This window comes from Sceloporus occidentalis, unplaced genomic scaffold (genome assembly GCF_023333645.1).
Source record: "Sceloporus occidentalis isolate IW3139 unplaced genomic scaffold, rSceOcc1.0.p SCAF_32, whole genome shotgun sequence".
Lineage (NCBI taxonomy): Eukaryota > Metazoa > Chordata > Lepidosauria > Squamata > Phrynosomatidae > Sceloporus > Sceloporus occidentalis.
This window is the reverse complement of record NW_028317012.1, coordinates 3,917,018-3,944,314: the sequence shown is the minus strand read 5'-3', so window position 1 is coordinate 3,944,314 and position 27,297 is coordinate 3,917,018. Positions and strand designations below refer to the sequence as shown.

At 37.8% G+C, this 27,297-nt stretch overlaps 1 protein-coding gene across 1 annotated transcript in view; it reads right to left on the bottom strand.

Moving 5' to 3' along the window:
- Positions 1 to 19,503, bottom strand: part of LOC149298553 (serine/threonine-protein kinase D3-like) — a 29,053-nt gene extending 9,550 nt beyond the window's left edge. The window contains exons 1-16 of the mRNA XM_089487315.1: positions 19,390 to 19,503; positions 13,570 to 13,708; positions 12,991 to 13,119; positions 12,362 to 12,555; positions 11,413 to 11,581; positions 9,899 to 9,985; positions 9,117 to 9,264; positions 8,742 to 8,853; positions 6,857 to 6,934; positions 5,069 to 5,321; positions 4,215 to 4,243; positions 3,298 to 3,370; positions 3,018 to 3,124; positions 2,255 to 2,416; positions 1,226 to 1,324; positions 282 to 549 (exon numbers count right to left, since the gene is read on the bottom strand). Of these exons, the coding sequence (XP_089343441.1) occupies positions 282 to 549; positions 1,226 to 1,324; positions 2,255 to 2,416; positions 3,018 to 3,124; positions 3,298 to 3,370; positions 4,215 to 4,243; positions 5,069 to 5,321; positions 6,857 to 6,934; positions 8,742 to 8,853; positions 9,117 to 9,264; positions 9,899 to 9,985; positions 11,413 to 11,581; positions 12,362 to 12,555; positions 12,991 to 13,119; positions 13,570 to 13,708; positions 19,390 to 19,503 (2,161 nt within the window). The remainder of the gene's footprint in view (positions 1 to 281; positions 550 to 1,225; positions 1,325 to 2,254; positions 2,417 to 3,017; positions 3,125 to 3,297; positions 3,371 to 4,214; positions 4,244 to 5,068; positions 5,322 to 6,856; positions 6,935 to 8,741; positions 8,854 to 9,116; positions 9,265 to 9,898; positions 9,986 to 11,412; positions 11,582 to 12,361; positions 12,556 to 12,990; positions 13,120 to 13,569; positions 13,709 to 19,389) is intronic.
- Positions 19,504 to 27,297: the final 7,794 nt, after the last annotated feature.

The following is a 27,297-nucleotide window of genomic DNA, read 5'->3' as shown; positions in this document are numbered from 1 at the left end:
ACCTTTAATGTCAAATAGTTTTGCCCTCGTAATTTGGGCAGATAAAAGTGCTGTATGCGTTCCTCCACCATTAAAGGTGAAATGATCATGTTTACGAGGGTGAAGCACCACCATCATTTGTGTCACATATGTTTTGATGCCATAAAACTTGTGATTTCACAATACATGAGACATTTGTGTGTGCTGTGACATCCCATGATTTTGCACTAGTCACTGCTCCCATACGATTTACAAAGAAGGCAAAGCTTTCCTTATTATCTCCCACAGGAGCATTTACTCACCATCATCTGAAATCTCATTCCATGGGTTTTTTGGATACATGAAAGATGCATTCTGGATCTGATCATTGATATCTTCATCTTCGTTAAATGGAAATGTACCACTGAGGCTCACATAGATGATTACTCCAACAGACCACATATCAAGAGAACGGTTGTAGCCACTGTGCCTCAGAACTTCAGGGGCCAAGTAAGCAGGGGTTCCAACAACTGACCGTCGGAAAGACTTCTCACCAATAATACGAGCAAAGCCAAAGTCACAGAGCTTAATCTTGAAAAAGATTAAGATAAAGCAAAAATTTTAGTAAGGAAATAGTTTGCTAATGAGGGTATTAAAATATTGAGGAACCAAAGGAACATGATGTATAAAGACAGAGAAAATGAGGAACCAAAATTTAAAAGAATAACGAAGAGCAATAAATATAATTAAATGAAAGAAAGTTTGTATAAAAGTCTTGACTAATATAGACTGAAGAAAAGAAAAGAGTTTATCATAAAAATAACCCACAGGAATAGCTAAATTGTAAAAAATATGGGTAATAGGAAAGAAATGTTTAAGCCTTCAAGGGTAAACAACTTCTTTGTACCACGTACAACGTTACTACACAGGACTACTAGATCCATCCATTATGGACAGAGTGTCTATATTTCTTCTGCACAGGAGAAATTTCAAAGCAAGTACTGTAATTAAGTAAAATTAATGGCTCTTGTCTCTGAGAAACAATAGCACAAACAATATTTGTTCCACTGATCCCCGAAATAAAAATTGTGAATGGCTAGCCTTTTAGTAATATACAAACCAGGTGTGGCTACATTTTGATAAATAACTGAGTAAACAAACATTATAACAAGGATAAACAGAAAGAAAAGTTAGCTTAAGAAGAAAAACACAAATGTAACTAGGAGCAGTAAAGGTCACGAACATATGATCATTTTTTTGTTCTCACTTGTGGGAATGGATCCTCGCTGGCCAAAAGGACATTTTCTGGTTTAAGGTCACAGTGAACAATATTTTTCGAGTGGAGATGCCGCAGGGCAATTAGTATCTGTTGAACAAAGTACACTTACTCTCATAAAACTGGACATAGAAGGACAAATGATACTATGTGATTCTCAATATTTACTTTGGTAATGTCACTTTTCAGTTGAATACCAATGTAGATATTAACTTTGTCCTTTGCATTTTAATATATATTATACCCCCACACCTGCCTTCAGTTTACTAAATAACTTACACCTCTATTTTAAATAATAACTTGGTGGAACACCACATTGTCATCTTAAAAAAGCCCATCTCCATCATACTGTCAGATAATAACCAAATTGTAATTTCCCAATAAAATACATTAAAGCATAACTTTGGTAAAGGGAGAGTTTATTGGTGAGATGTGGTTTTAACTGCCTCACTTCACAATTCATTATGAACAACAATACTGGTTAATTTCTACAACAAGAAGGGCTGAAGTAGCCCTGTATAGTACATAATCCATTGGGGGAAGAAGTTTTAAAGGAATCTAAGGGATTCAATGCGTTCTTTCTGCAGTAGACCTGGAGATGGACCTTCATACTGGAATGGAGAACTCCATAACTCTTCTACCTACTCTTCCTTTTGGGAATAGACTCAGTTGTGCTAGCAATTGCCATTTTACCCTAAACATTAGTAGATGGTCACTGCAAAAATACTTTACATTTACATGCATACCCCAGCCTGACTCCTAAGGGCAGTCATTAGGCAGATCATTTTTATTACATACTATCTACAAACAATGCCTAGGAACATGGTCCTTGAAAACAGAAAAATATTGCCTTGATGACATGGTGTCATGTATATCAAATGATTACGGGGAGTTTTTGGTAAGTGAAAAGTGGTATTATCACCATACCAACCAAATGAACGGTCTAATCAACAGAAGCATTCCATTGGTTGCTAAGCTGACAAGAGCCCCGCATGAGCCTGATCATACAATAATGCCTACCTGGGTGACGAGAAATCTGGTGATCCTTTCTGGAAGTCTTCCCTTTTCACTAGAAAGGATCATCTCTAGCATATCGCCATGTAACTTCTCCATTACCACAAAAATACGTTCGGGAGTTTCACACATGGCTTCAAGGACAACCACACAAGGGAAGCGCAGATTCTGATGGAAAAGGGGACCATTTAATTTCACAAAAATTGCCTCCTTGCAATCATCATCGAGTAGGCTTAATTGACTTAAAAGGGCTCATTCATGTCAAAAGAGGGTGCAATGTTTGCCATCGAACTTAGATGACATTAATGTTTTTTCACTGTCCACCCTTCTGGTACCCAAAGTCGAAGGGGTGGGTAGGGCCTTTTATTACTTATTTGTTTAAATTGACACTATCACCTCCATCCCACTGTGCAGGATTTAGGAATTAGGAAAGGGATAGGATGTGGTCTGTGCCTCTTTAAAGGGTTTTTAAAACCCCTTATCCCAATGGGAATGGGGGCATAGATACCCAATGTTTTTAATTGTAACCCCCAGTCCCACCAGGAATGGGATGGGGTCCATGCCTTTCATAGGGTAGTTTTAAAGGTTTTAGCACTCCCAGATCCAGACGTGGTCTACTGCTCAATAAATAACACAGCATAGCCAAATTGTATTAACTGAGTAGTTTGTTAACCTGTTATAAAAAAACATGCAACCAGCAGTGATGTTGGCTGTCTGTTACCTGTCCATGCAGCTGTTTTACATGTTCTCAGTTTTATTTTGTTATTACCTGTAGAATGGCCACTTCATTCCTTAGTTGACTTTCTTGAATTGATTGAAATCTGAGTTTGTCGATAACTTTTATGGCAACATCTCTCCCAGTTTTTCTGTGTTTTCCTACAATAGACAAATGTTTATTTTCATATCTATATGCACCAATCCACGGTGTTACAATGTGTTTCTATAGATGATCAAGCCTAATGGTTCATTAAAGTACATGTAGTCTTTCTGATTAGCATCAAAACCATACTATATATCTATTACCAATTGGATAACAGAAAATGGCATACCTCCATAAACAGTTCCAAATTGTCCTGATCCTAATACATCATCTGGGAAAATCTGATACATGTGACTGATGTCCTGCAACAATACAATGCAATGTAAGAGTTAAGATTTATGCAATAAAATAGTTTTCTGTCTCAATATTATCTTACAGTATTGTATTTCTGTTCAGTACTGTATATTTATATCCTGTCTGTGTCAGTGCAAGAAGGTCTGATGATTGCTACATCAATATGGAATGTCTGGAATGGTATCTGATATGGTACCAGCTCACTAGGCACATTAGATAGATGACTGAGCTCCGGGACACCCCCCAGTCCTGCAAGTGATATCTAAAGGATTAGAAGAAACGTCTGCTCCTCCACCACATATTCTATCAACTGCGAGCTGCAAGGGAAGTATCAGTCGGGACAGATCTCCATACAGTGTTCTTTTGTGGCCTCCGACAGGCATTGGGCATTGGGTACCAGTTTTGAACTCTGTGAAATCTCAGCCCATTCATGATTCAGGCTCAGAGCTAACTGGGACCTGGCAATGAAGAGAACCCTACTATCAGGCTCAGAAACACTCTCAGTGTGTCGCTTTAAGAAGCGCAGGAGTATTATCCTCCCATTATTCCCGACCCATCCAATGAAAAAACTGCTAGTAATAATAACCACTCAAAAGCATTTAATTAATATTATGATTCCAAGTTGTTTACATTTAAAAATGCACCAATAATGTCAATTATTTTAGGCATCAGGAGGACAAACAGTTGAAAAAAAAAAAGTGGAAGCTCCAGGGGATGAGCTAATGGAGGTCCCCAAATATGTTGTTATGTAAGTCAAGTGAAAAAAATATGATTTAATAAATTTAAAAAAGATAGAATATGACTAAATATTTTATTTTTAATATTGCACAATAGACGACATGCAAAACATACCAAATTCCGCTGTGGTTCAAGACTTACTCCTAAAGAGAAAGAAAATAATGCAACCGGTTTAACTGATGCCGTGACATCAAGAAATATTCTGAAAACTTACATTTACAGGGTATTTACAGGGTATATCACTGGATTTTCCAGGCCCAGTGAAAGGCAATTAATGGCGGTAACAGACTTGGTGCAATTAATCTGCCTATGTCTGGCCATCTATATATGCACTGACCAAAGTGTGAGTTGGAAAGACTCTCAATGCTCAGCTTTTCTTGCAGAAGTACCAATTTGGCCCATCAGAACACAGAAAAGATACAAATGCATTCTTATCCTTAAAGTACTATCTGAAGAACCTTCCAACATTTTAGCAAATGCAGGGTAAAATGCTTTTATGTGTATATGCTCCATATATCTGTTCATGTGTGTTCCATCCCATGTGTCCCATGAGAAATATGTCTATATATGCACAGGAGCCTTGTGTATTTTTGTCTCACAGGATCATGTTCTTTTCAAAATGTGGTAGCTGTGGGCATTTTTGTCGTTGACCTGCATGGGGACATTGATCTGTAATTTGTTGTACTCACACCATTATATTTGGTTCATTTACTATTTTGTAGGATTGATACTTTGATGTCTTTTGATTTCTCTTTAAGTATACTTATATATGGAGTTGTTTTAAAGTTGCGTTTGGCCACAGGGAGTCCTAAATTCTGTTTTTGTAAAATTATTCTTGGAATGCATCTTCTGGGGTGGAGGATGTAACAAATTAACACTTTAAATGCGATGGGCTATATATCATATTAGACTATGCTATATTAGCATCTATCCTGCAAAGAAAACGCAGAAAATTGAATTTGTCTAACCTGGAATGCTTGACTGTGTAGACGCCTTGGTTGTTGGGTTCTCATTCATTCCGAGCCACAGTGCTTGACGGATCATTTTGTACCACATATCACCATTTTGTCCAGCCTCTGGAGTAGAACGCCTCTCTCCCACATAATACACTAGTGTGTCAGTCAGCAGCTCAAAGCAATGAGGGGTCTCGTCACTTGTTCGGACTCCACTGGCTTTCAGGTCAAATGCTTCGATATGGAGAATGTCTGAAAGAGGTAACTCCTGTAATAATATTTAGTAAATATAAGGAGTGTTGATTTTATAATGCAAAAGTTTGAATAGCAGAGACACAGTAATGTGCAGCTGTCAACCTTTTTTCATGTGGAACGATTTTTACTGGCCGAAGCAGTCATCAATGTGGTGATGAAAGACATAGCTGCCAACTGTCCCACCAGCATGACCTTTGCCCTGCTGCCCAGCAGTGAGCCCTGCTGTCATTTTGCTTACTGTATGAGCACGACCACAAAAGGCCTTGATGGTTGAGCATTATCAGACATTTGGACAAAAGTCAGTAACCAAAAAGCATAATGCAGTGTGCCAGGAACAAGCATTTGGGCTTCCATAACCCTTTAACTAACAGAGGCCTTTGGTTTAGGATACTTGGTTGTTAATGTAGTCAGTGTCTCCCGTTATACACAGCAAACATAATCTCCAAGCTGCGTCCATACATGATAAAAGAACATCAGTACCCTCCATGAGCGTGTATTAACTTACTTGTAAAACCAGGTGTCTACGAGTAAACTATACACATAAATAGTAAGAACCATCCATTAAAATAATATTCACACCATTCAATAGCATCTGTTATTCACGACTACTTGGGTGTATAGTTCAAAATGTGACCATCAATTCTTAGGTCTAACATTGACCTTGCCCCCCCACTTACATCCACATCCAGTAAATCGAATCACCAATTTAACATTTGACCCTTGTTTTAGCTATCATGAGGAAGGTAAAAAAACAACAACTAGACTCCTAAACCAGATCACCAAATATGAGGCACATTGGATGTTGAAATTTGAGGCCTTAAATAAAACAGGTGTAAATAGAGCTAATATGGATGCTTTAAGAAAATAACCATCAGTATGCCCTTCAATTTAATTTAAATGTTTGACTATTTTTTATGAAAAATAGAAATCATGTGAAGTTCTTAATATTTGGATATTGGTATTTCCACCATTGAGAAGTAGACATTAACGTCATTGATTTCCAAGTATCTTGGGCAATAGTTGTCTATTTTATAACTTTATGTTGACTTTAGTTCCTGTCTTCAAATAATTATAAGCCCCAGGCTATATATTGGTTAAAGGTCAACAACTTGCCATTTTATACAACAGATGAAACTACTTTTTTTATAATGGGACATTTAAAAGTTAGATGAAAAAAAATGTAGAATACACAATGGTGCATCATTTGCGAGAAGGGTTTAACTCTTTAGAAAAGCAGAGCCAACTTTTTAACAAAACGTGCATCTGCCAAAGATTTGCCATAGATAATGATCCTAAAAAATCTGATCTAAAAAGAGTTGAAAATATCTAATGATGAGCCTTGGAGTCTTTTTCAATTCTTAGTTAAATAAAAAGGGCTATTTTGAATTAATGTACACAGGCCCTCTATGCTCTACAGATGGCAATGAACAGGATGCTTAATATAAACAAGATTATAATGTATTTAGTCAGTGATACCTAATAAGTATAAGTAACAGTTTAAAAAAAGGAAAAGACAAATGAAGTAGAGATTATTATAAAAAGTCTAACCTTATAAAACTTGCCACCGGTCTCATTATGGAATAAAGTGATGCATTTACTGTCGAGCTGCCAATAATGCCTTTTTCGCTGTGAAAACAAAAACATAATATAAACAGAAAGACAATCTGCATTTATACAAATTTAACATTACAAATATTTAATACTACAGTAAAACATGAAATCTACTAGTAGCGCTTGTGACACAACAAGGACGTTTCGTGGCCATGAGAGGGCAACATTTTAAACTTGTTGTATATTAGTTACCAACAGATTTTATAACGATGTCTCACTGTTTTCTTAAGAAATATTCTAACAGCAAATACAGTACTGAAGAGCTCAGTGACTTTAAATGTGGCACATAGGACGCCACCTTTGCCACAAATCAGTTTGTGAAGTTTCTGCCTTGCTATATCTGGCCTGGTCCACTGTAAGTTATTATTGTGACATGGAAAAGTCTAGGGGTAATAACAGCTCAGTAGACCACACACACTCACAGAGCGGGGCCACCAACTCCTGAAGCATATAGCATGTACAAATCACCTATCCTCTGGAGCATCACTCACTAAAGAGTTTCAATATCATCATGAATTGGGTTTCCATGGCCGAGCAGCTGCACATAAGTCCAAGATTACTATGAGCAATATAAAACATAGCTAAAGTGGTGTAAAGCTACTGCACTCTGGAGCAGTACAAATATCTTCTCCGGAGTGATTGATCACGCTTCACTTTCTACAAGTCTGTTGGATGAATTTGAGTTTGGCAGATACCAGGGGAATGATGTCTACCGGAATGCATAGTACCTGCTGTCAAGTTTGGTGGAGGAAGCATAATGGTATGTGGCTGTTTGGTCTAGGCTACTTATTTACAGTAAGGTAACAGCATTCAAAAGTGTCTTAACAAGGACACCAGGTCTGTGAAGGTCAATAGAACATCATTAAATTGTCCACCACAGACCCCAGTAGATGTCCACCATGAGAAATGTCGGTGTCTACCCCTGACTGGAACATCAATTGTGAGCCAGGCCCACTGAGCCTCAGTGCCTGACCTCATAAATGCTCTTTTGAGTGAATGGACACAAATTTCCACAGATACTCCTAAATCTTGTGGAAAGACTTCTTAGAAGAGCGGAGGCTTTTATAGCCACAAAAGGTATGGGGGCAAAACATTTTGAAGCCCATGGTTTTGGAATGGGATGCACAACAAGTTTATATTGGTGTGACAATCAGATGTCCACATGCTTCTGGTCATATAGTGCACTTTGAAGTTTTGTATGTAATGCGTTGAAACTATACTTCTGTGGTTAAAATAATCTTTAAAGAAAATCCAGGTTGTTATCAATGGATTTGTTCACACAGAACTTAAACTGTGGTCAATGGAACTGTAATATGACAATTGTTTCAGAATTTAAACTGTGCTTAAAGTTCAATTAATAAAAAGTTAATATAGTCACTTTAATAGTGACATGCATTGAGGTTTTTTTAGGATTTACCAGAAGTTGATATATGATCATGAAAGTTGAAGGTACATGTACTGTAGGTACAGGAAGACTTACAGGAAATTATTATTATACTTGTTAAAAAGAGGTTATAAGATATGGTTATAGCAGATAATGAACAGTTTTAATAAAGAGTTAAAGGTGGAGTTACAGGGCGGATAGAAAGTACAGAGTTGGAAGAGAAGTAATGGGAAAGTCTCAGGAGGTCCATTGTACTCTACAGAACAACTTTAATGAAAGCGGAAGAGTGGGGGGGAAGTTATACATTGATATGTTACATTCTCCAGTTTCAGAATGATGCTTCATAGAATAGCACAGGAGCTTAAACTGGGGTGTTCTTTTCCTGGGTATGTAATGGGTATAATTAGCACAAGTCGTTCCCATAGGCTGCTAACTTACCATAGTGTCTTTACTGGTAAAGTGAACCAGCCATCCTTCCAGTAACACACAACTGTTCTTCTTCTTGTTATAGCGAACAGATTGTACCACTCTCATAAGAGGGATAAAGTTACTGAGCAGAGAGAAGAAAAAAGTGGCTTAAGTCAAGTTCATATACAAGGATGCCCTCAAATCTTTTTAAGAATATTTATAGGTATGTTAGCATCTGTTTTATTTTTTTCTAGTATTCATAAGAATTAGTTGATATAATCAACACCTACTGGGTAGCAATTTTGATACAGAACAGAAACCAATTTTACTAGCAATACAAGTTACCGAAGTATTAATGAATCCCATTAGAGTAAGATAAATGGGGGTTGGGGTTTACACAATTACCTGTCAAACATTGGATTCTCAGTTGGACAAAGTGTGGTTTCGGTCTCTTTAGATAAGTTTTCCTCTTCTTCCTGGGCACTTCCACCGATGCTAATTCTTCTTTCACTGTCTGCATCATCATCCCCTTCCTGAACAAAGTTTTCTCCATCTGCGGTAACAATATGTGAAAATTAATGAAACATTATCTGCCTTTTTCAAAACCGTTTGGTCGATGTACGATTTCTGCACTGGAATAAAGAGACAAAAGCAGGCAGCATAAGAACGCAAAGAATAACCATGACACTTTTGAAAAATGACACTGTTTGGTTGTTAATGTCAGATGCACACACACACATACACAATATTACATAGGCCCATCTCTCTTGCCTTTTGGGCATTCTACTCTTTCTTGTCTCATTTTCTTTCTTCTCTCTCCCCTTCTCTTTCTTTCTTCTCTGTCTGCTTCTCTTTCTTGATTTCTTGTCTCTCCCTACCCTTGCCTTTTTCAATAGTATGAAGAATGGAAGACTTACACTCTGCAAGCACCTTTTTCTCAGGTACTGTGGGCTGTAAAACAATGCTGCTAGTTCATTGTCTGGTACCATAAAGCAAAACAAATGGTACAATGAACTCCAATGCAGAAGGAATATAACAAATGTGCAATTGTGCTGCAGACCTTTTATCAATGTGCAATTGTTCATTTCTCTATCTCTCTTATTTTACCTACCCCTCACTCAAACAACACTATCTCTATGGCTAAACAAAAAATGTGTCACTTTATAAAATGCAGCTTGGACGTTTACCTTCTCCATCAATGCTATTGGCTACTTCGCCCCGGCACTCGTCTGGTACATCTGACATACATCGTCTGTGACAGTTGAACCGGCAATCTGAATAGACACAATTGTCAAAGACATGATTCTTTGATTGGCTTCCAATAAGTAAATCAAATGCCTTAGACACTCTTGGCTATATTTAGAAAAAAACAGGTTTCGGGAAAAGTGGTAGATGTGTAGCAGCAAGAACATTCTATTGGTTTCCATGATATAAGTATTCTATGTTTAGCAGTGAAATTGCTCTTTCTCGCTATGAAATGGGCCTACAACAACATGCAAAATACATTTTTCAAAACTCTCTCTCTTGTGTGTGAGCACGGATGTGTAACTGTGTGTGTGTGAGCATGGATGTGTAATTGTGCGTGTGTGAGCACAGATGTGTAATTGTGCGTGTGAGCACGGATGTGTAATTGTGCGTGTGTGAGCACGGATGAGCACGGATGTGTAATTGTGCGTGTGTGAGCACGGATTTGTAATTGTGCGTGTGTGAGCACGGATGTGTAATTGTGAGTGTGTGAGCACGGATGTGTAATTGTGCGTGTGTGAGCACAGATGTGTAATTGTGTGTTTGAGCACGGATGTGTAACTGTGCGTGTGTGAGCATGGATGTGTAATTGTGCGTGTGTGAGCACGGATGTGTAATTGTGCGTGTGTGAGCACAGATGTGTAATTGTGTGTGTGAGCACGGATGTGTAACTGTGCGTGAGCACGGATGTGTAACTGTGCGTGTGTGAGCACGGATGTGTAATTGTGCGTGTGTGAGCATGGATGTGTAATTGTACGTGTGTGAGCACGGATGTGTAACTGCATGTGTATGTGAGCAAGGATGAGCAAGTGGGGTGAGATGGAGTGTGTGTTAGTGAGTATGAGTAAGTGTGTGTAATTTGCCCTTCTAGATGTATTTATAGCCCATGTGTCCCATCAAATTAATACAGTGAGGCTGTTATAGTCCTATATAGTCCTAATGAATATCCTTGAGGGTGGGTTCGGTAGATTCCCTCAATTTGTTTTGAAGGAAGTTTCCAGGAAGGAAATGCTCTAAATGCTCCTAAGAAATTAACAAAATAGAAAGAGAGGAAGTAACATCTCAGAAGGAAAAGGGAGCAGTAGGAACAACAAGAAAAAAATTCTCCATTTATATAATATAATCTTTAAGAGCTGAAAAAAATGTTTTGCTTTTCTATGTTCTATGAAACCCTAGAGATGTCATGGAAACTAGTACTCCAGGTTTTGGTCCTCAGATCCGTCCACACAAAAAACAACGGGGGCTTTTAGAAGCCGAGAGTTGCCGGACAAATGGTGAATTTGCATACTTACTGAACTGAACCCAATGCTTTTAACCTAATTAACCATGAAAAGATAAAAGTGTTTCCTCTATAAAATGGGCAGAAATAGCAATTAAATCAGGATAAAAGGGTGTGATAAGAGATGTTGGCATTCTTCGTCACTTCTACATGTGGTGTTGCGTGACTCCCACATACCTTTACATTGCATGCCCTGTCTAAAAAGCCCCTTCAATAGGCGTCTGCAGTGCTGGCAGATGGTTGGGCGAGTGTACGAATGGACCTGGAACGTGTGGGGAACTTTAACTCTGTTCATTTCCTGCCAGTCCTTCCATAGAGGACGTCCACTAAAGGAGGGAACGCGAGGCTTTTTTGTGATCTATGTCAAGCGAAAACAGCGTTATAGATAAGTTAAAAACTAATGAGTAAATAAATAAAAAAACATATTGTGAAAATCGAGATAAAATATTGAAAGCCAACAAAAACAATGAGTGCCACCACCACCACTTGGTAGCAGGCCTAGTTTGCCCATTCCATGTTTAAAAATCTCAAGTATTATTTTCTCAATTTTAAGACAGGCTTGCTCCTATTTTCAATATTTATGATTGTGCCCACGGTACTTAGTCCTGCAAACTCTCCTGAAAGGGAATGTTTTACAAAATTACAATGAAATGGTGGTTGCCCATCTTCTAATTTCATAGCATGACCTTATGTTCTACTGTCTTGCTATGACCTATGTCTGATATTTGTTGTCTATGAAATGTGATATTTGACTTTTTTGACTTCCAGTAACGTATATTAGTAATGTCAAACTGTCCTTCTTTAATAAATGCAAATTTTATATTATATTCAGATATATATTTTGATAGTCCTTGCTACCATGGTATACATTTCTTCGTCAAATAGATCTGTGCATTACGCAAGACACAGTATAGTGACCACAGAGATGCATTGTCAGCCTGCATAAGGCATAATACAACTTTATGATACCTCTCCATGATGTCTTCTGCTTACCAGGGACAAGTTCTCCATGATGATACAGATAACTCTATAAAATGGATTCATATGCGGAACTCTCTGATCGTCAGATTACCGTTTATTTAAGAAGAAGACATCAAATATAAAAAAATGATTCCAAAAAGCTCACCAGAGGCTCTCTCCAATCTGAGCTTTTTGCTCCCAGGTCTTCTAAGCTGCCCCCGCCTTGTTGCGATGATGAACTTGGTCTAGTTATAGAGCTTTGTCCTGTGAAAGAACGACTGGAAAGGTGCCCCCTCTTTACACCCCTGCAGTTATTGGGTATATTAAATGCACACCGCTTATGGTAATTAAGACCACAACCTGGAAAAGAAAAAGTAAAATATTTAATTGTATTAATTACCGGTAACAAGTATAATGTGGCCTATCAATTCTACCTTCATGCCTTCTTTTATTTTAGGCCAAGGCTACTAATATCTTTAATCATATTTTGTGTAATGATGACCTCAAAAGGTTCTCAGGATTTCTTGAATTTCTTGAGGTAAACACAATTAAAAATGATCCAATATTAAAAACATACACACACACATTATAGCTTATTCAATGTATATCACCCTTGGATAGGTCTCCTCTGTTGCCTCTTGGATTTCTTAATTTGCCTATATTTGAGCACCATCTACATTTCTCAGAAACCTTCCAAAGTTTACCTACCTCTCTGTATCTACGATATTGTGATTTGGGAATTCTGTCTTCGTATGGGAATTTATCAAATAATCATTGCTGTGTCGTATCACCTACCTTGGCATTTCAGCCCTTGCCTCACAATGCCCCACAACATTTCTCCACAGTAGTCACAAAAAGCTGGGGACTTGTAGGAATGAACCAGTAAAATGTGAGGACGAATTGAGAAGTCAAGGGAGACAGACGCTGTTGAATGCAAGCATAGAAATTGTTTCAAATTGGGAATATGACAAAGTTTATGTCCATAAATTATTATATGAAGTATCCTGCTTACCTTTGCTTCCAATAAACAAATAAGTTATTCATATAGTGACTAGAAAACAAATCTGGGATTACAATTTCAAGAAGTACCAAGATGAATTTCCATTACGATTAATAAGATTATTTCAGATTATTTAATTAAGGCTGTTATTGTTTTTTTCCCATGGGCAAGATGACATTACAATGTAATGTTATATTGGGCAATCATACAAAAATAAAGATATGTGATGAGACTACTAGATACATAACATATTCTGGAATTTTTATGTACCAATAATTTAGATCACGTAAAGATGCTTTTCTTCATTTTGCTATTTTCATAGTTATATATTATCAGTAATTATAACATTGTTACACTATAAATCCATGTTTTACCTGGCAATACCACTTCAATAAGGTCTCCTTCAAAGACAACATTGTTTGCAGCAAGGAGCTCTAGGATATTTTCTGAGTGTAAATTGTGACGAAAGAGCTGGATTTTTTCAGAAACACCAAGGAATCCGTATTCTGGGTACTATAAACAAAGTGGAGAAGTTCTTACATTTAGGATATATTTAAACATTTGTTTAAGTAATTAGAAGCCAAACTGCAATAGACGACTCGTACAAAGCTATGTGACAAATTAAATTATTGGGATGGATGCACTATTAGAGAATAGTTATGAGGTCAAAATGCAATAGATCTAGCACAATGACAACCGCCTTATCATGTCTACGCTCTACGTCCTTCTCCTCTATACACCACACACCCATGTACAAGCATAAAACGAATTCTAGTCATTTCCTTTCTCACAGCAACCCAGTAAATGCACAAATCTTAAAACCCATACCTCTTAATGACTTTCATTTGAACGTTGCTCTTTGACTATTGGGATGTACAGTATAAGGGTTACAAGACGCAGCTGTATTTGGAAACATGATCGCAATTATAGGGAGTTATTTACATGAAATTGCCCTAGCAATTACTACTTTTTGAGTGGCGAAAGTATGTGTTGTATTGGGCATGTTTTGCACTCAAAAAGTTAACTGTTTAAGTGCTGTCTTTCTTTTCATTGCAGTGATTTCTTCAGGACAGCATTAGAAGGTTCTCCTCACTCAGACGGCTAGAAAAAGAGTTATATGGTAGTATGGCACACATGTCAGTCAAACTAGGGTGTCGTGTGTTTTTTATATTACAGAGATGCTAAGGAAAACCCCATGCATGACATCATTATTGCCATAAGCCTGCGGATACACAGAGCGTTTATAGAAAGAAAGTTGTGTCTTACAATGTTAACCCCTTGAAACCTGCTACTTGTTCGTCATGAACTTAATGAAAATCGGCAATTGGAATGCAGCATGTCGAGGTGCAATACATTGATGGCAAATGGTACTCAAAAGGTTAAACACAATCTTAAGCATGCTGATCTACTCTGGCAGCTTTCTTCATTACAGCGTACCCAACCAGTACTATATATATCATTGCTATTCATGACATTATATTAAAAACACACTATTATGCAGTACAGCTGGTTCTGCAGGTACAGTCTAGCCACTGCGCTCTGATGCACACCAATAGAAGGGAGGGAGTTAGGTGATTTATACATAGAATATGCCAGCTATTCCACCTGGGTTTGCTTTCACACATCACCGGCTTCACACCAACCGCAAATAAATGAATGTCACTTCAAATATCATAATAGTCCGGCCAGACAGGTGCACCAATATACATTAGTTCCTTATCTGAGCACAGTGTTTCTTCTTTGTCGTGAACAAATAAATGGATCTTGGTGATCTGAACTAGTAGTATTAGGGGTTAATACTTTTCTTGCATACGTTAAGAATGACAACTCGGTTGATGTAGAAGTCTTGCCCATGTGATGATTGATACTGCCCTGGGGTAAACCCTGTCTCTGACAGCCCTTCTTGCACTCCCTTGAATAATTCAATTATTATTAAAATACTGGATGTAAAGAAGTTTTAACCCACCTTTTTTATTACATTTTATTTATATTTTAATTTTATACTCAGGCATGCAAAGCATGCACTAGTGGAACGGAGATTAGCTATTCTCTATCTCCTTAAAGCTAAAACGACTGTGACCTGTTTTCCAGAATGCCGTATTTGCATTCCACAGGTAGTGAACGATAAATTCTATTTTCTTAAAACGTATAAAGCTGCCATCTTAGCTTTCTGTTCACATGACTTGGGTGTTGTTGTTCTTTCCAAGATGTGCTTCTTTGGTGGCAGTACTGTAATGGTTGGGCATAGGAGAAGGGGAAATACAATCAGGAAATTAGTCAATTTATATGAGAGTTTTGCCAGTTTCTGCCATAGAGCACAGCTTTCAGAATTTAAAACTGCTTTTTCTGGAGAAGTCTGGATTTTCGATGACCGCCTGAATCGAGACCCTCCATTCCACATCATTTGTATAGTATTAACCAGCCGTAATTTAATGTTATACTGTACATTTATTTTTGATAGATACAATGTACAATAGATACCTTTATATTGTCTCTAATATATTAGCTTGCATATTAAATTGCCAGTGTCTGCATTTCAAGGCCAAACATTTTTAGATTAGTGACAAGGGTAGCTGAACATGAGTACACCAAGATGATGTTTAACTGAACAGGAAACAGAGGAAACAGGAAGGATAAGGGGACAGGGGTAGGAATAACAGCGTAAAAATTTTTTTATTTAAATTTATACATTTTGTTTTGAATAGGTAAACATATTTCCCAAACACAAATCGGAAGCCTAAAAATATCAGAAAATGCCAAGTGACCACACGTATCCCTAAAGTTTGACTTAAATAGAAATAAGCCAATTTTCTTGCAAAACCCACAAATATCAATAAGTAAACCCTGACCAGGATTATACAGCATCAACTGGTTTAAATAAAAATGTCTCAAATAAAAAGAGTACGATCCATGGAGAACGTCTATGGCTCAAAATGAAGAGGAAAAAGGTTACCTAAGGTTGTGGTTAAGATAAAAGGTTGCCTGATAGGCCTAAAACATATCAAATCAACAGGATATCAGTATATTTCCTCCATCACTGTTTTATACCAACATTAAAACATAGAATCTGATGGAAGATTGGAACCATTTGGCCAATTTAGTATACCTATTATTTTGCATACCAAGTTCTCCCCACTAACCAAGCAATTTCACTAACGTCACAAAGCAAGTGATTTAGCTTTATTTCTAATAAAATTGTTCCTCAATATGTAAATTATGATTTATTTCCTTCTAAAAAGAAAACCCATCGGTTCATAGCATCATAAGCTAGAATTAATTATGTTACAAAGAATGCGGAATTCTGAACTACATATAGGTGCCAAAAATGATATGTTATTAATGTGACACTATATACAAGGGGGTTTAAACTGAAAATATATATTATAGATATAATATTACATTCTTCTGTAGATATGTGAATAGATTTATATCCAGTTTTTCACAGATTTATATTAATAATTATATTAACCCCCTCATACACACAAGATATCCATCAAGTTAATTCAACATTCAAGAGAATATTCTGTAGTTTGGTCATAGTCCTATACACTGCATGTCAACCCAGGTGTACAACAAGCTCAACTCATTGACGCATCCATTCCAGTTGCCACCATTACAACAGTCCTACACCATCATCCTTAAGAATGATAGGTATGGAACTTCAAATCCAATATATTTGCTTTAAAATGCATCCATTTGAAGGATGCGGGGATTTATCTGGAGAGCAATAGTGAGCTCAATACAGCACATCATTTGAACATAAAAATGGGTTATCATGAAAATGTTGCCTCTTCTTCTTTTACTAAGTTCATTTGGAAATCGGAGCTTCCTTCTTATTGTTTTGCAAATAAAAGGGATTTCCTGAGAACATAGCAGCAATGTAGTTTCTTTAGATGTAGAGGTTAGTCGTTCAACTTTTGACTAAGGTGAAAAACCCACAATGATTCTCTGTGGTTTCGAAGAGGAAGAGAAAGGAAAAGCGTAAAGGAAGTGAACAAGTATATGTACAATTGTATGTACAAAACTCATTTTCGTGACAATATTTCAATGTGCATTTTTAAATGACCTTTTGAAAAATACACTACAAGACAACTTAATCTTAAATGGCGCATGATACCTGCTGCTAGTGTCATACAGTATGTTCCTCTACGGGCCATATAAACCTTTAGTGTACACATCGATCATCGCTTTTGTAATAGAGCGTAAACAAGGTTAACAAGGACAGGAATAGGAAATAGATAGTTTTTGACACAGATCTCCGTTTCCTTGAGTTAAAATACGTTCAGAGAGCCATTTAAATAAATCACAAAAAGGAGGAGGGGGGCTGCAGCTTCTACCTAAAGTAAGAATTTTATTATTATTTTTATTATTATTCATTTTCTCAGTAATGCATCCCCATTGTATTTGCAAAGGAACCTCTTAGATGATATGTGCATTGAAGTAGTTATGATGGCTGGAGTGTCCCTTTCAGTGGAAAGTGGACCGACGGTGCCTGTATGTATCATTAAGCTTATTAGAATTATTTTCAAATGTAGCTGGTGCAAGCTTGGTTTATTTGTTTCATTAACAAAGGTGTTGATATAACATGCTTTTTCAAATGATTGGAGGTGACTTGGTAAATATTTGTTGAGAAGCTAGACAGACCTATTTAGGGACTAGCCTGCGTTTTTAGAATGAGTTCTGTATAAGTATTTAAAAACATAAGCTTTTTAAGCCCTGTGATGATACAATATTTCAGTGTGTTGCTCCTTGTATTAAATATTGTATTCACCCAAGGACACGTAGGGAAGGCTCAGAATTATGTCGACTTCTATTTTTAATCACAAGGATTAATTACCCTCTGGATTAGTGCCACTTGACTGGTGGAAAACATATTTGGTGCCAGTATTGCCTCAAGTTGTCAAGAGTTCAATTTGAGGAGTATTGACCCATGCGTGTTATGTATATTGAAGAAACATATTGAAAGAGCTGCTATGTTTCTTAACATAAAAACTGAAACTTTTCACACTATTTCACAAAGCAAGTTATCGTCATCCGTGAGTGCTATGGAAACGCCTGAGTTTTGACAGTATGTTAGTTGGAGATACCAGAACAGAACGCTGCTACTTTCATAAACTGGGTATAACTTATACTTTCCCAATTTAATAAACATAGACACAGAGCAAACCTAGAAAACCTAGCATTATAACTAAATGTCCCAGAAAAGGACAAAACGTTCTGCATTTTTAGAAACATTATTATTAAATTGTATTGGGTTCAGGGGAGGGCTGGCAGCCTAAGGCCTGGGGGGCAAGTCTAGTCAACTGGCCCATTGCGCCATCAAAGCGGCTGCGAGCGACATTGAAAGCGGCCGTCGTGCAGCAGTCACTCCACCGGCGCCTAATGAAATTAAAGTGGCAGGCGTGCACGCACCGCGCCGCCCAATGGCCGTGCCTCAGCTCTTCATCCCACCCCTTTTAAGACGTGGGAAGAAGAGCTGAGGCATGGCCGTTGGGTCTGACTGCCGCACGACGCAGGGGCGTACCTAGAGTATTTGGCACCTGTGGCAGATCCTGTATGTGGCAGACACACATTAAAACTGCATAGTTTCTATGGTTAGGCAAACATTGACAGTGGACAGCATAATTGTTATCATTATATACTTAGGGATTACGCTGTACCACCGTCAATGTGTGCCTATACATTGAGCCAGACACTGACAATACTGCAGTACAACCCCTATCACTATATACTAAGCCAAACTTGAATGTGGTGTAGGCTTACCACTTTAGTGACTGGCATAGTATATAGTACGCTACTGGCATGACGGCCGTATTCAATCCTGCTCACAGCCGTTTAGTTTTGAACTTTGCGGCTGCGTTGAATGCCCACCGGCCCGGATTTAGGGCGGCCTGGGGGGCAATTGCCCCCCGGCCCAGCCCGCCCCTGATTGGGTTATATTGTTTGTTGGCAACTGACTCCATATGAAGCAATTTTTGTTCGAATGAAGATATATTCATTATTGAGAACCATCAACAGCCCTTTTCCCCATGGGATCCCAAATGAAAACTACACTGTAACCAGCGTGAGCATAGCAGAATCATTTACAGACTGGTTAGGTGCGTAGGCCCCCTATTTACTAATTTATTACACCATTCTGTTTTCATTTTATACACTACATGTTATACACAGCATTTAGTATAAACACGACTCACCTTCTTCTCTACAAGGTCTACAGCCAGCTTCTTCACAGTTCCATAAATGGCATCACTTGGGTTGATATTGTAGACCTCACGGGAAAGGCCTATCTGAAGTCTGATGGTCACCATCTTGGCCTGGGTTTCCTTTCCCAAAGTCATTGTTAAAAATAATGATCCAATTTATGGTAGCATCAGCGGTCTACAAAACTTCACGGTGGACAGGGAAGAGTAAAGCTTCTTTACGGTACTGTATACTGTATAACCTTTAGTCAGTGCTCAGTGGACTTTGATGCGTGAATTCCTCCCATAAATCATTACATTTGCATCCAAAATTCTGAACTAACTTATATTGTAAACAAATGTAATCTTGACTTGGCTTGAGTAAACATAAAGTTGTCAAATTTCCTAGTCTCTAATTTTCATGAAATTAATGGTTCACGTCGACGAAAAAAGATCAATAAATTGACATTATTTCTTGTTGCTGATCATTAAACAGAATGAAAGTTCTTAATATAATGCTTTTAAAGCTTCTTGGTTGTTAAAACAATGAAAAAATCCCTAACTGGTAACAATGCAATATTTAACCGGTCAGTTAACTTGTGTTGATCATAGGAAGGATTTGTTAACCATCAAACTGGCCTTTTAAAACTGTGATGATTCAACTAAATTTCTGTGAAAAATGTGTTTCGAAACCAAAATGCTGCTAAGGTCCATAACATTGTAAAACTGTGACTGTTCCAGTAGGCGGCGGTATATGAAAGGGGTCTCCACTTTGTATTGGTTATGATCAAGAATAATTTGCTCCGGTTTATTTTTCAATCTGGAAAAAAACAAAATGTTAGAATTAAAAATGGCCAACAAAACAATGATGGTGACATTTTAATGTTGCACATCTAGAGTATTTTAGACCTTTAATCTATACTGAAGATTAACACCAAATTAGTTGTATCCCTTATTTTAACCTAGTTAATGGATACACTATTTCAGAAGCTTAAATTTTATACCAAAAACAATATTGTTTATGAATGGCCGAAATAGGATAGGAACAAAGAAGATAAAACATAGAACACAAATTAATGTAATGGGTCAATATGTTCAAAATAGTGAATAAGGGAAATTTAACTTTTATCTTGTTATAACGTGTCAATCATTGTACAGAAGGCGCATATGATCATGAAATACAGTTATTGAGTGTGTTTGGAAGAGTTGGAGATAGAGGAAAAGAAGGATCAAGAAAAAGAGAAATCATACACGAGAAAGGACAAAATGAAGGAGAAAGTATTTATGAAAGGAAACTATATTGAGGATTTATGTAGGAAAAAACTATTTAGGCATAGATGGTAACTATAGATGGTTACTACAAAAAGTAGAAAATCGATGGAAAGAAGGTTGTGGGAAGGGGACACGCTGCGTAATGGGACATTTTGAACTGGTTTGTAAAGATGGACACGGTTTGTTACAGTTGGCTCTGTGTTAAATAGCAGGCATATACAAATGAAGGGGCCCATGTAAGCAATGAAAAAACAGCATATCTGGTTTCTTTGTGTGTCTCGGAGTCTTAGACTTGTCCCTATTGGCATAAGTCTATGTTATTTTGCTTGCTGTGCTCTGCACAGTGGAAAGTTTTTGTCATTTTGACCCACCATAGCTATACAGATGTTTGATACAAATGTAAACCAGGCATAGGGAACGATTTAAGATGGTATGGTGCAAGTTTGAGACACCTTGGAAATAGGAGATTTGGAAGAAGCAAAAGCATACTACGAGTGAGAAAGTGATTCACGCAATAATCTGAGACAGCTTGGGATCGGTGCGGCTTTGGGGAAGAGACGAAGACACCTAGGGATGAGTGGGAGAGTAGATCCAGAGAAGAATTTAAGGTAATTTCGGACGGTTGGGGCGAGTGAGATAAAGGAGATGATAAAGAGAGTGAAGAAAAGAATGATGTGTAGCGTGCAAAAATCTAAAGAAACTAACAGAATCATGAAAATGATAGATCTGAGACAGCAAGAAGTCAATTCACAAACGAACACCAACTCACCTTTTACCAAATGTGAAACATCTATAGAAGTGAAAATCTTCCGACTCCTGCGAGCGTCTCAGCTCAAATCTCTCCGTTTCCTCTTTCAGCAGAGCTCGTCTGTTTTCCTCTGAATGACTTTCAGTGAGACAGGAAATTCACAAACTCCTCTGTCCCTCCCCTATTTCTGCATTTTTCTTTAAGCCTCATTTGCAACAACGTTTGTCTTGCCAATAGTAGATACATAGCTTAGCATATTCAAGGAAAGAAATAGGTGTGTGTATATAAATGTGTCTATATAGAACAGATACATTGTTTCCTGTACTTAACATATTTGTTTGTTTTATTTAATTCAACACGTTTATTATTCTTAAATCATTATATGCAGTATCTATTCGTTGTATATAACACAGATGGAAAGTATGGTAATAGTCCGATCTACAGTTTGCCCGATGTAGTTAAAGGGAAAGCCTCACCAAGCCACACTAAATTCTTTAAAATAAGGTCCTTCTTACCTTAGGGAGGTGCTGCATCTCCCCTCCTCCTTCCTAGGCTAACCTTTCTCACCACTGATTTTTTTTTAACCCTAGAAGCTAGCTTCTTGGATAAAAGGTAACTTTTATATCCGCCTGTCGTGTGAAGAAAGGTGAATATGTGCTCCAAATGTGAAAGGCCACAGTGGATCCCCAGATTTCCTAGCCAAACCTAAGGAAGGCCAGGGGCCCACTAAAATCGTTGAAGAGGAGTCGCAGCCAGAGGGTTCACATTGGAAACCAGATTTTCATGGACCTGGCTCCACTGTGGCATTTTCAGTGCAAAAGAAAACACACGAATAACATATCAAAAACACACATGCACTAAAACTACAAAAAATGTCCCTGTAAATGTGTGAGCAAAGTGTCCAAGCCCTTGGCTCGTATTATAAGAATTCTTCCCTCCACTGGGGATTCCCATGGGCTGTTTGGCTGGGCTTTTCCCCTATGCTGATTGTTACCAGTCCAGTAGGAAGCACCGCTTCTCCAGTTCTCTCTGTCAACACCTGACTCCTCTGGCTCATACTCCCTAATACTTGCCAATTTTCCCTTTAAATGGGGGGTGTCCCACGACATCAGTGGAATGCCCGGCCGCAATCCCCTTTATAATCCTCAATTCCTTGATTTAATATAATTAATTCCATTTACACAAACTTTTATTTTTCAATACCTCGTATTGAAAGACTAAAATCTATTGCCTAACCCTTTATAATCCCCAATATAATAAATTCCTTGATGCAAGCCCAGCTTTTGTAGGTCTAGTTCCAAGTTTGGTTATATCTGCCCTATATAGTTGGGCATACTTATTCCTTACAGCCCATTCTGTTTACAATTTTAGTTTTTTTTGTGAGTAAACCAAAGCAAATTATCCTGTTATGTTGGAGACATGGGTCAAGTTATGTTGCTGTTGAACAACATGTTACAAAAAGAGAGAACAATAGTAAGGAGCTCGGCTGTCACATCAACAAATCTTCTTGGGTGAGTTCAACAAAGTTTAGGAACTATCTTCTTCTGGTATGAAAACAAAACTGCAAGAGCAGCACATCATCTCCATTAAGAACACAAATACTTGCCTAGTATGGTGTTCTTGCTCGTTTAGGTTGGTCATATAGTAGGGATGTTTTATGTGTGTGAACACAGGCCAAAGTAACCAAGTATGCAGGTATTATTGGTGTTCATCTACCTTTAACCCCTTCAATCCCACGGGTTTTTGGTACCTCGCGTCCCAGAGCAATTTTGCCATTTTATTTTCTAGATTACAAACTTCAGAGTGGGCATGCATACCTCAAAATACTTGATTAGGCAGAAAAATCTGTTAAGTCAATAAGTGAAAGTACTTTAAAACCTAAGACTTGACTGTATAGCTTCAGAAAGATCCTAAACAACCCCACAGGCAAAGGTGTGTGGTGATAACCTTTAAGCAATTTCCTCTACTGTCTATTGTAACCATCCTGTGGACCAACGACGGGGATCTTCAGTGTCAAAGTGCTAACCTAGGACACTATCAACCCTTGAATTGCAATTTCAAAACCACAAAAAATATCAGTGATATAAACTAAAACACCAGTTATACACATTATTAGCAAAATAATAAAACACTTTTTATCCAAACAAGAGGTATTTTTCCTCAGACAGGGGGATTTCTAGATGAGTGATAATTGGATTTTCCTGTAACCTTTCTCTCTTTTCCTTCCTACGCATTTCCTTCGACTTCTCCAAATAAACAAGAGAGAGTTTTAGGCACAGAACTACAGACATTATTCTTTATAATTCATTTACTCTGAACATTTACTTACCATTTTAATTTACTTGCACTATTCAAAGTAGCTTAGTCTTACTAAGTATGAAAATATTTGTTAAATGCTATAAATGCATAGTTTAAGTGATTGTGATAATGGTTAAACATCAGGTATCATAGTAATTCTATATTCGATATTTATTTCATGTTTATGTTCAACATATATTAATTTTTTTGGGTAAACCTCCTTTTGTAAAAAAATAAGTGTCCTCTTTTAAAATAATTGTTGTTGTCTTTTAAATGTCTCACGATGATTACATGGGAAAGTAGTCTGTAGGACGTCAGTTCCAACTATTTGTAACAAGGAGTCAGGAAAAGTACAAAGTAATGGCCTTAATTGGTTTTAAAAGGGTTTGAAAATGAATGGTTTGTGGTTCACCAGTCTAAGAGCAGTAAGTTAGGCCACAATGGCCATCTGGCAAACCGGGCAAATACCAGATGGCCATTTCGGACCTGCCTATTGCTCTTGTGTATTAGAGTGTTGAACCTCAAACCATGCATTTTCAAACACTTTGAAAAACCAATTAACACAGAATGCCCATTCGTCAGTCCTTGATTCAGTGGTTGATTGAAAACAAGTAGTTTGCTGAATATTTAATTGAGATGCCTGTGCTCAAGCTGGCATATCCACAAATTGTGGCCTGTTTTCGGGTCCTCGAAGAGTGGAGTTCTGTTTTAGGCAGGTTATTGAATGAAGACCATTGAGACCACCACGTGGTTGGGATTTTAAAAAATAGAAATGTGATCTTTAATTTTAGCTTAGAAGTATTTTTCTTTTCTAATGTGATAGCTCAACAATCAGAATATTATTCAATAGGGACATGCTCGGTGAGTTATAGGGGATTGTAATTGTAAAACCTAATGGTTGTTCAAACCCTTACTGTGCTGTTTAGCATGCATGTTATTAATCATTAATACTGTTTGTCATGCTCTGTTAATAATTACTTTTTAACAATATTAAAATACATTTAATCAGAATATACCAAGTGTATGTTTTCTGTTTTATCTTCTACAAACTAATGCCATCTGTTCTTCTATTCACTTGTGTTTTTGTTAAAAAAAAAAAAAAGAGCACAGGATCCAGTGTTTCCTAAAACAAGCAGGCACATGATTGGGGTATCAGCAATTCATGGACCCAGGTCTAATGATCTACCCATCGCCCCCTCAACCGAAATAAAACACACTGACACCAGGCTGATGGGTAAAACTTGGCTACAGTTTAATATGATAAATAATTTAAACATGTTACCCACAGACATTGACACCCTTTCCCATACATAGCAACCCAATATCAACTATAACGTAACCACCAAGACAGGACCACACTGAGATGCCCCTGTCCCATACCAGGTTCTGAGACACCAACCAGCTCCAAACTACCAACACCAAAACATAAACAAACCAATCTCCAACTTAAACCATTCCTTAAGGATGTTTCAGGCATGCAGTATCTCGTACAGTCTCTTGTCTTCGTTCCGTCATCATAATCACGTATTCATGCTTTTGGTTGCACCCAAAGTGACTTGGCGTCTCATGGAATTAGAATTTCACTTGGAGACTCTGCGTAAAACTAAAGGTTTCTAAGTAAGGTTTTACTATCTTGATACACGGTGTTAAGAACACAAGGAACTAAGTAATGGCAGAATACAATTTGCAAATATTTTACCGTGACGTTAAATACCATTGAGAGGAGTGTTAAAAAAAATATATACTTCCATATGATTTAGACAAAACAAATCCCCTCTCATGTTTTGACCTGCCCCTTGCCATAATCTAATTGAGTTCTCTCTCTCATGCCAACATAATAATAGCGGAGGCAGATATGCACCAACACACAGGTCATGTGATGGAGGATGATATTCAAATGAAAAATAAACATTGGCTTACCTGCCTATAAGCCATATGCACTGTGCACCCCGTTGTCCGGTGTTGACCTTATAGTGATATATTACATAGCGAAGTCTATGGATATCCCTAGAAAGACACTTTTAAGGAGAACTTTTAGAAAGAAAAAGGAAGAATGTACCAAATACTACCCATACTCTGTCTAATCTAGATTATGCATCATTTTCAGTTTTATGCCATAATATATTTCTATACATAATGTAACAAGGTGCGGGGTGTTGTTGTGGAAGGGGTATACATTCCCCCTCGATTTTGCAGGGTTTTATACGACATATAGGGCAGGCTGGTGCTCCACCCCGCAGTTTACATGCACCTGGACTAACACAGGATCCAGGCCAGGAGTTTAAGATGACTCCAATGCACTGGTCAGCTGCAAGTAATTAGCTGCACTGACTGCAATATAACCTGACCTGTTGGACAGAGGGAGAGAGAGAGAGTTTGTTTGGAAGCAGCAGGGCTTGCTATGCACAAAAGAGACCATCAAAAAGTTGGGATTACGTTTTGTTTAGTTTTAGACCCTGAGTAGTGAGGGAGTTATATGTTAGTAAGCGCTCAGACAAGCTAGGCTTTTGTTTGTAGGGAAGTTGTGTACTATGTAATTCTGTATATATCTGCATACGTGGACTACAAATAAATCGTGGTTGATTACCTAACTGAGATGTGGCGTTAATACCCTAGAGGACCGTGCTGTTTGGTACCCTGTGTGGGTGCAGGATCACAATAACTATAAAATAACCATTCCCTAGAAACAATATCCATCAAATAAAGACGGTAACCTCACAGGAGCAGGGATTTTCTCTCCTTCTTATTTATGTTATTGTCTTTTTTGTATATTGGTAGTTATTGGTAATTTTGTATTCTCCCCTTTTGCAACAACACCACACAATCTACTGCAACTCTATAAATAAGATGTAAAGTTAATGCATAGCAAGCATTTCTGCCATTAGACTACCTCTGCAGGTGCCATGTCTTTCTACTACTTTAGTGGCATTGCATGTAACAAGAGCACTTTTCCCAGACAACCATTTAAGGAAGGGTGAAGGTCACTGTTTCTGCCATGGAGAAGATTATCTATACATACATGGACAAAAATGTGAACAATTCTATTATGCAGTGATGTATTCTGCCCTAGGTCGACTAGACCTGGGTCTAGAATGTCAGATCCTGGTGGCAGGAATCCTCCTGACACAAAACTGGGCAAACAGGCTCCACAGTGTATGCTGCCCAATGGGCCTCTTACATGAGAAGACTCTGATCTCTCCAGTCAGGCCATTTACTCTATGGAGGGCTGTCCTGAGCTTTCATACGTCTCCATAAACTGCTTTCAAAGCTATTGTGTGCCTTTAAAACAAATGGGGCTGGATATGACATCAGGCTTAGGGCCACTGGTAAATACATTTCTGGGCAGCTTTCCTTTAAATATTTGTTTCAGGTGGCTCAGTGGATTCAGGCAGAGGAATGTTCTGAATCCAGTTAAACTTTTCTGAAAACTAAATGTTGCTTCCTTTCCTCTTGGAAATAAAAAGTGTATACAGTATGGCGATGATCTTGCAGTATTCTGTCTCTATCTGTAACATCTGAAAAGTAATGTGGAGCGTGAAAACACATCTATGATTCACTGCTGGAACGGAATGCATTGGCGGTAACTGATCCAAACGGACAGGTGG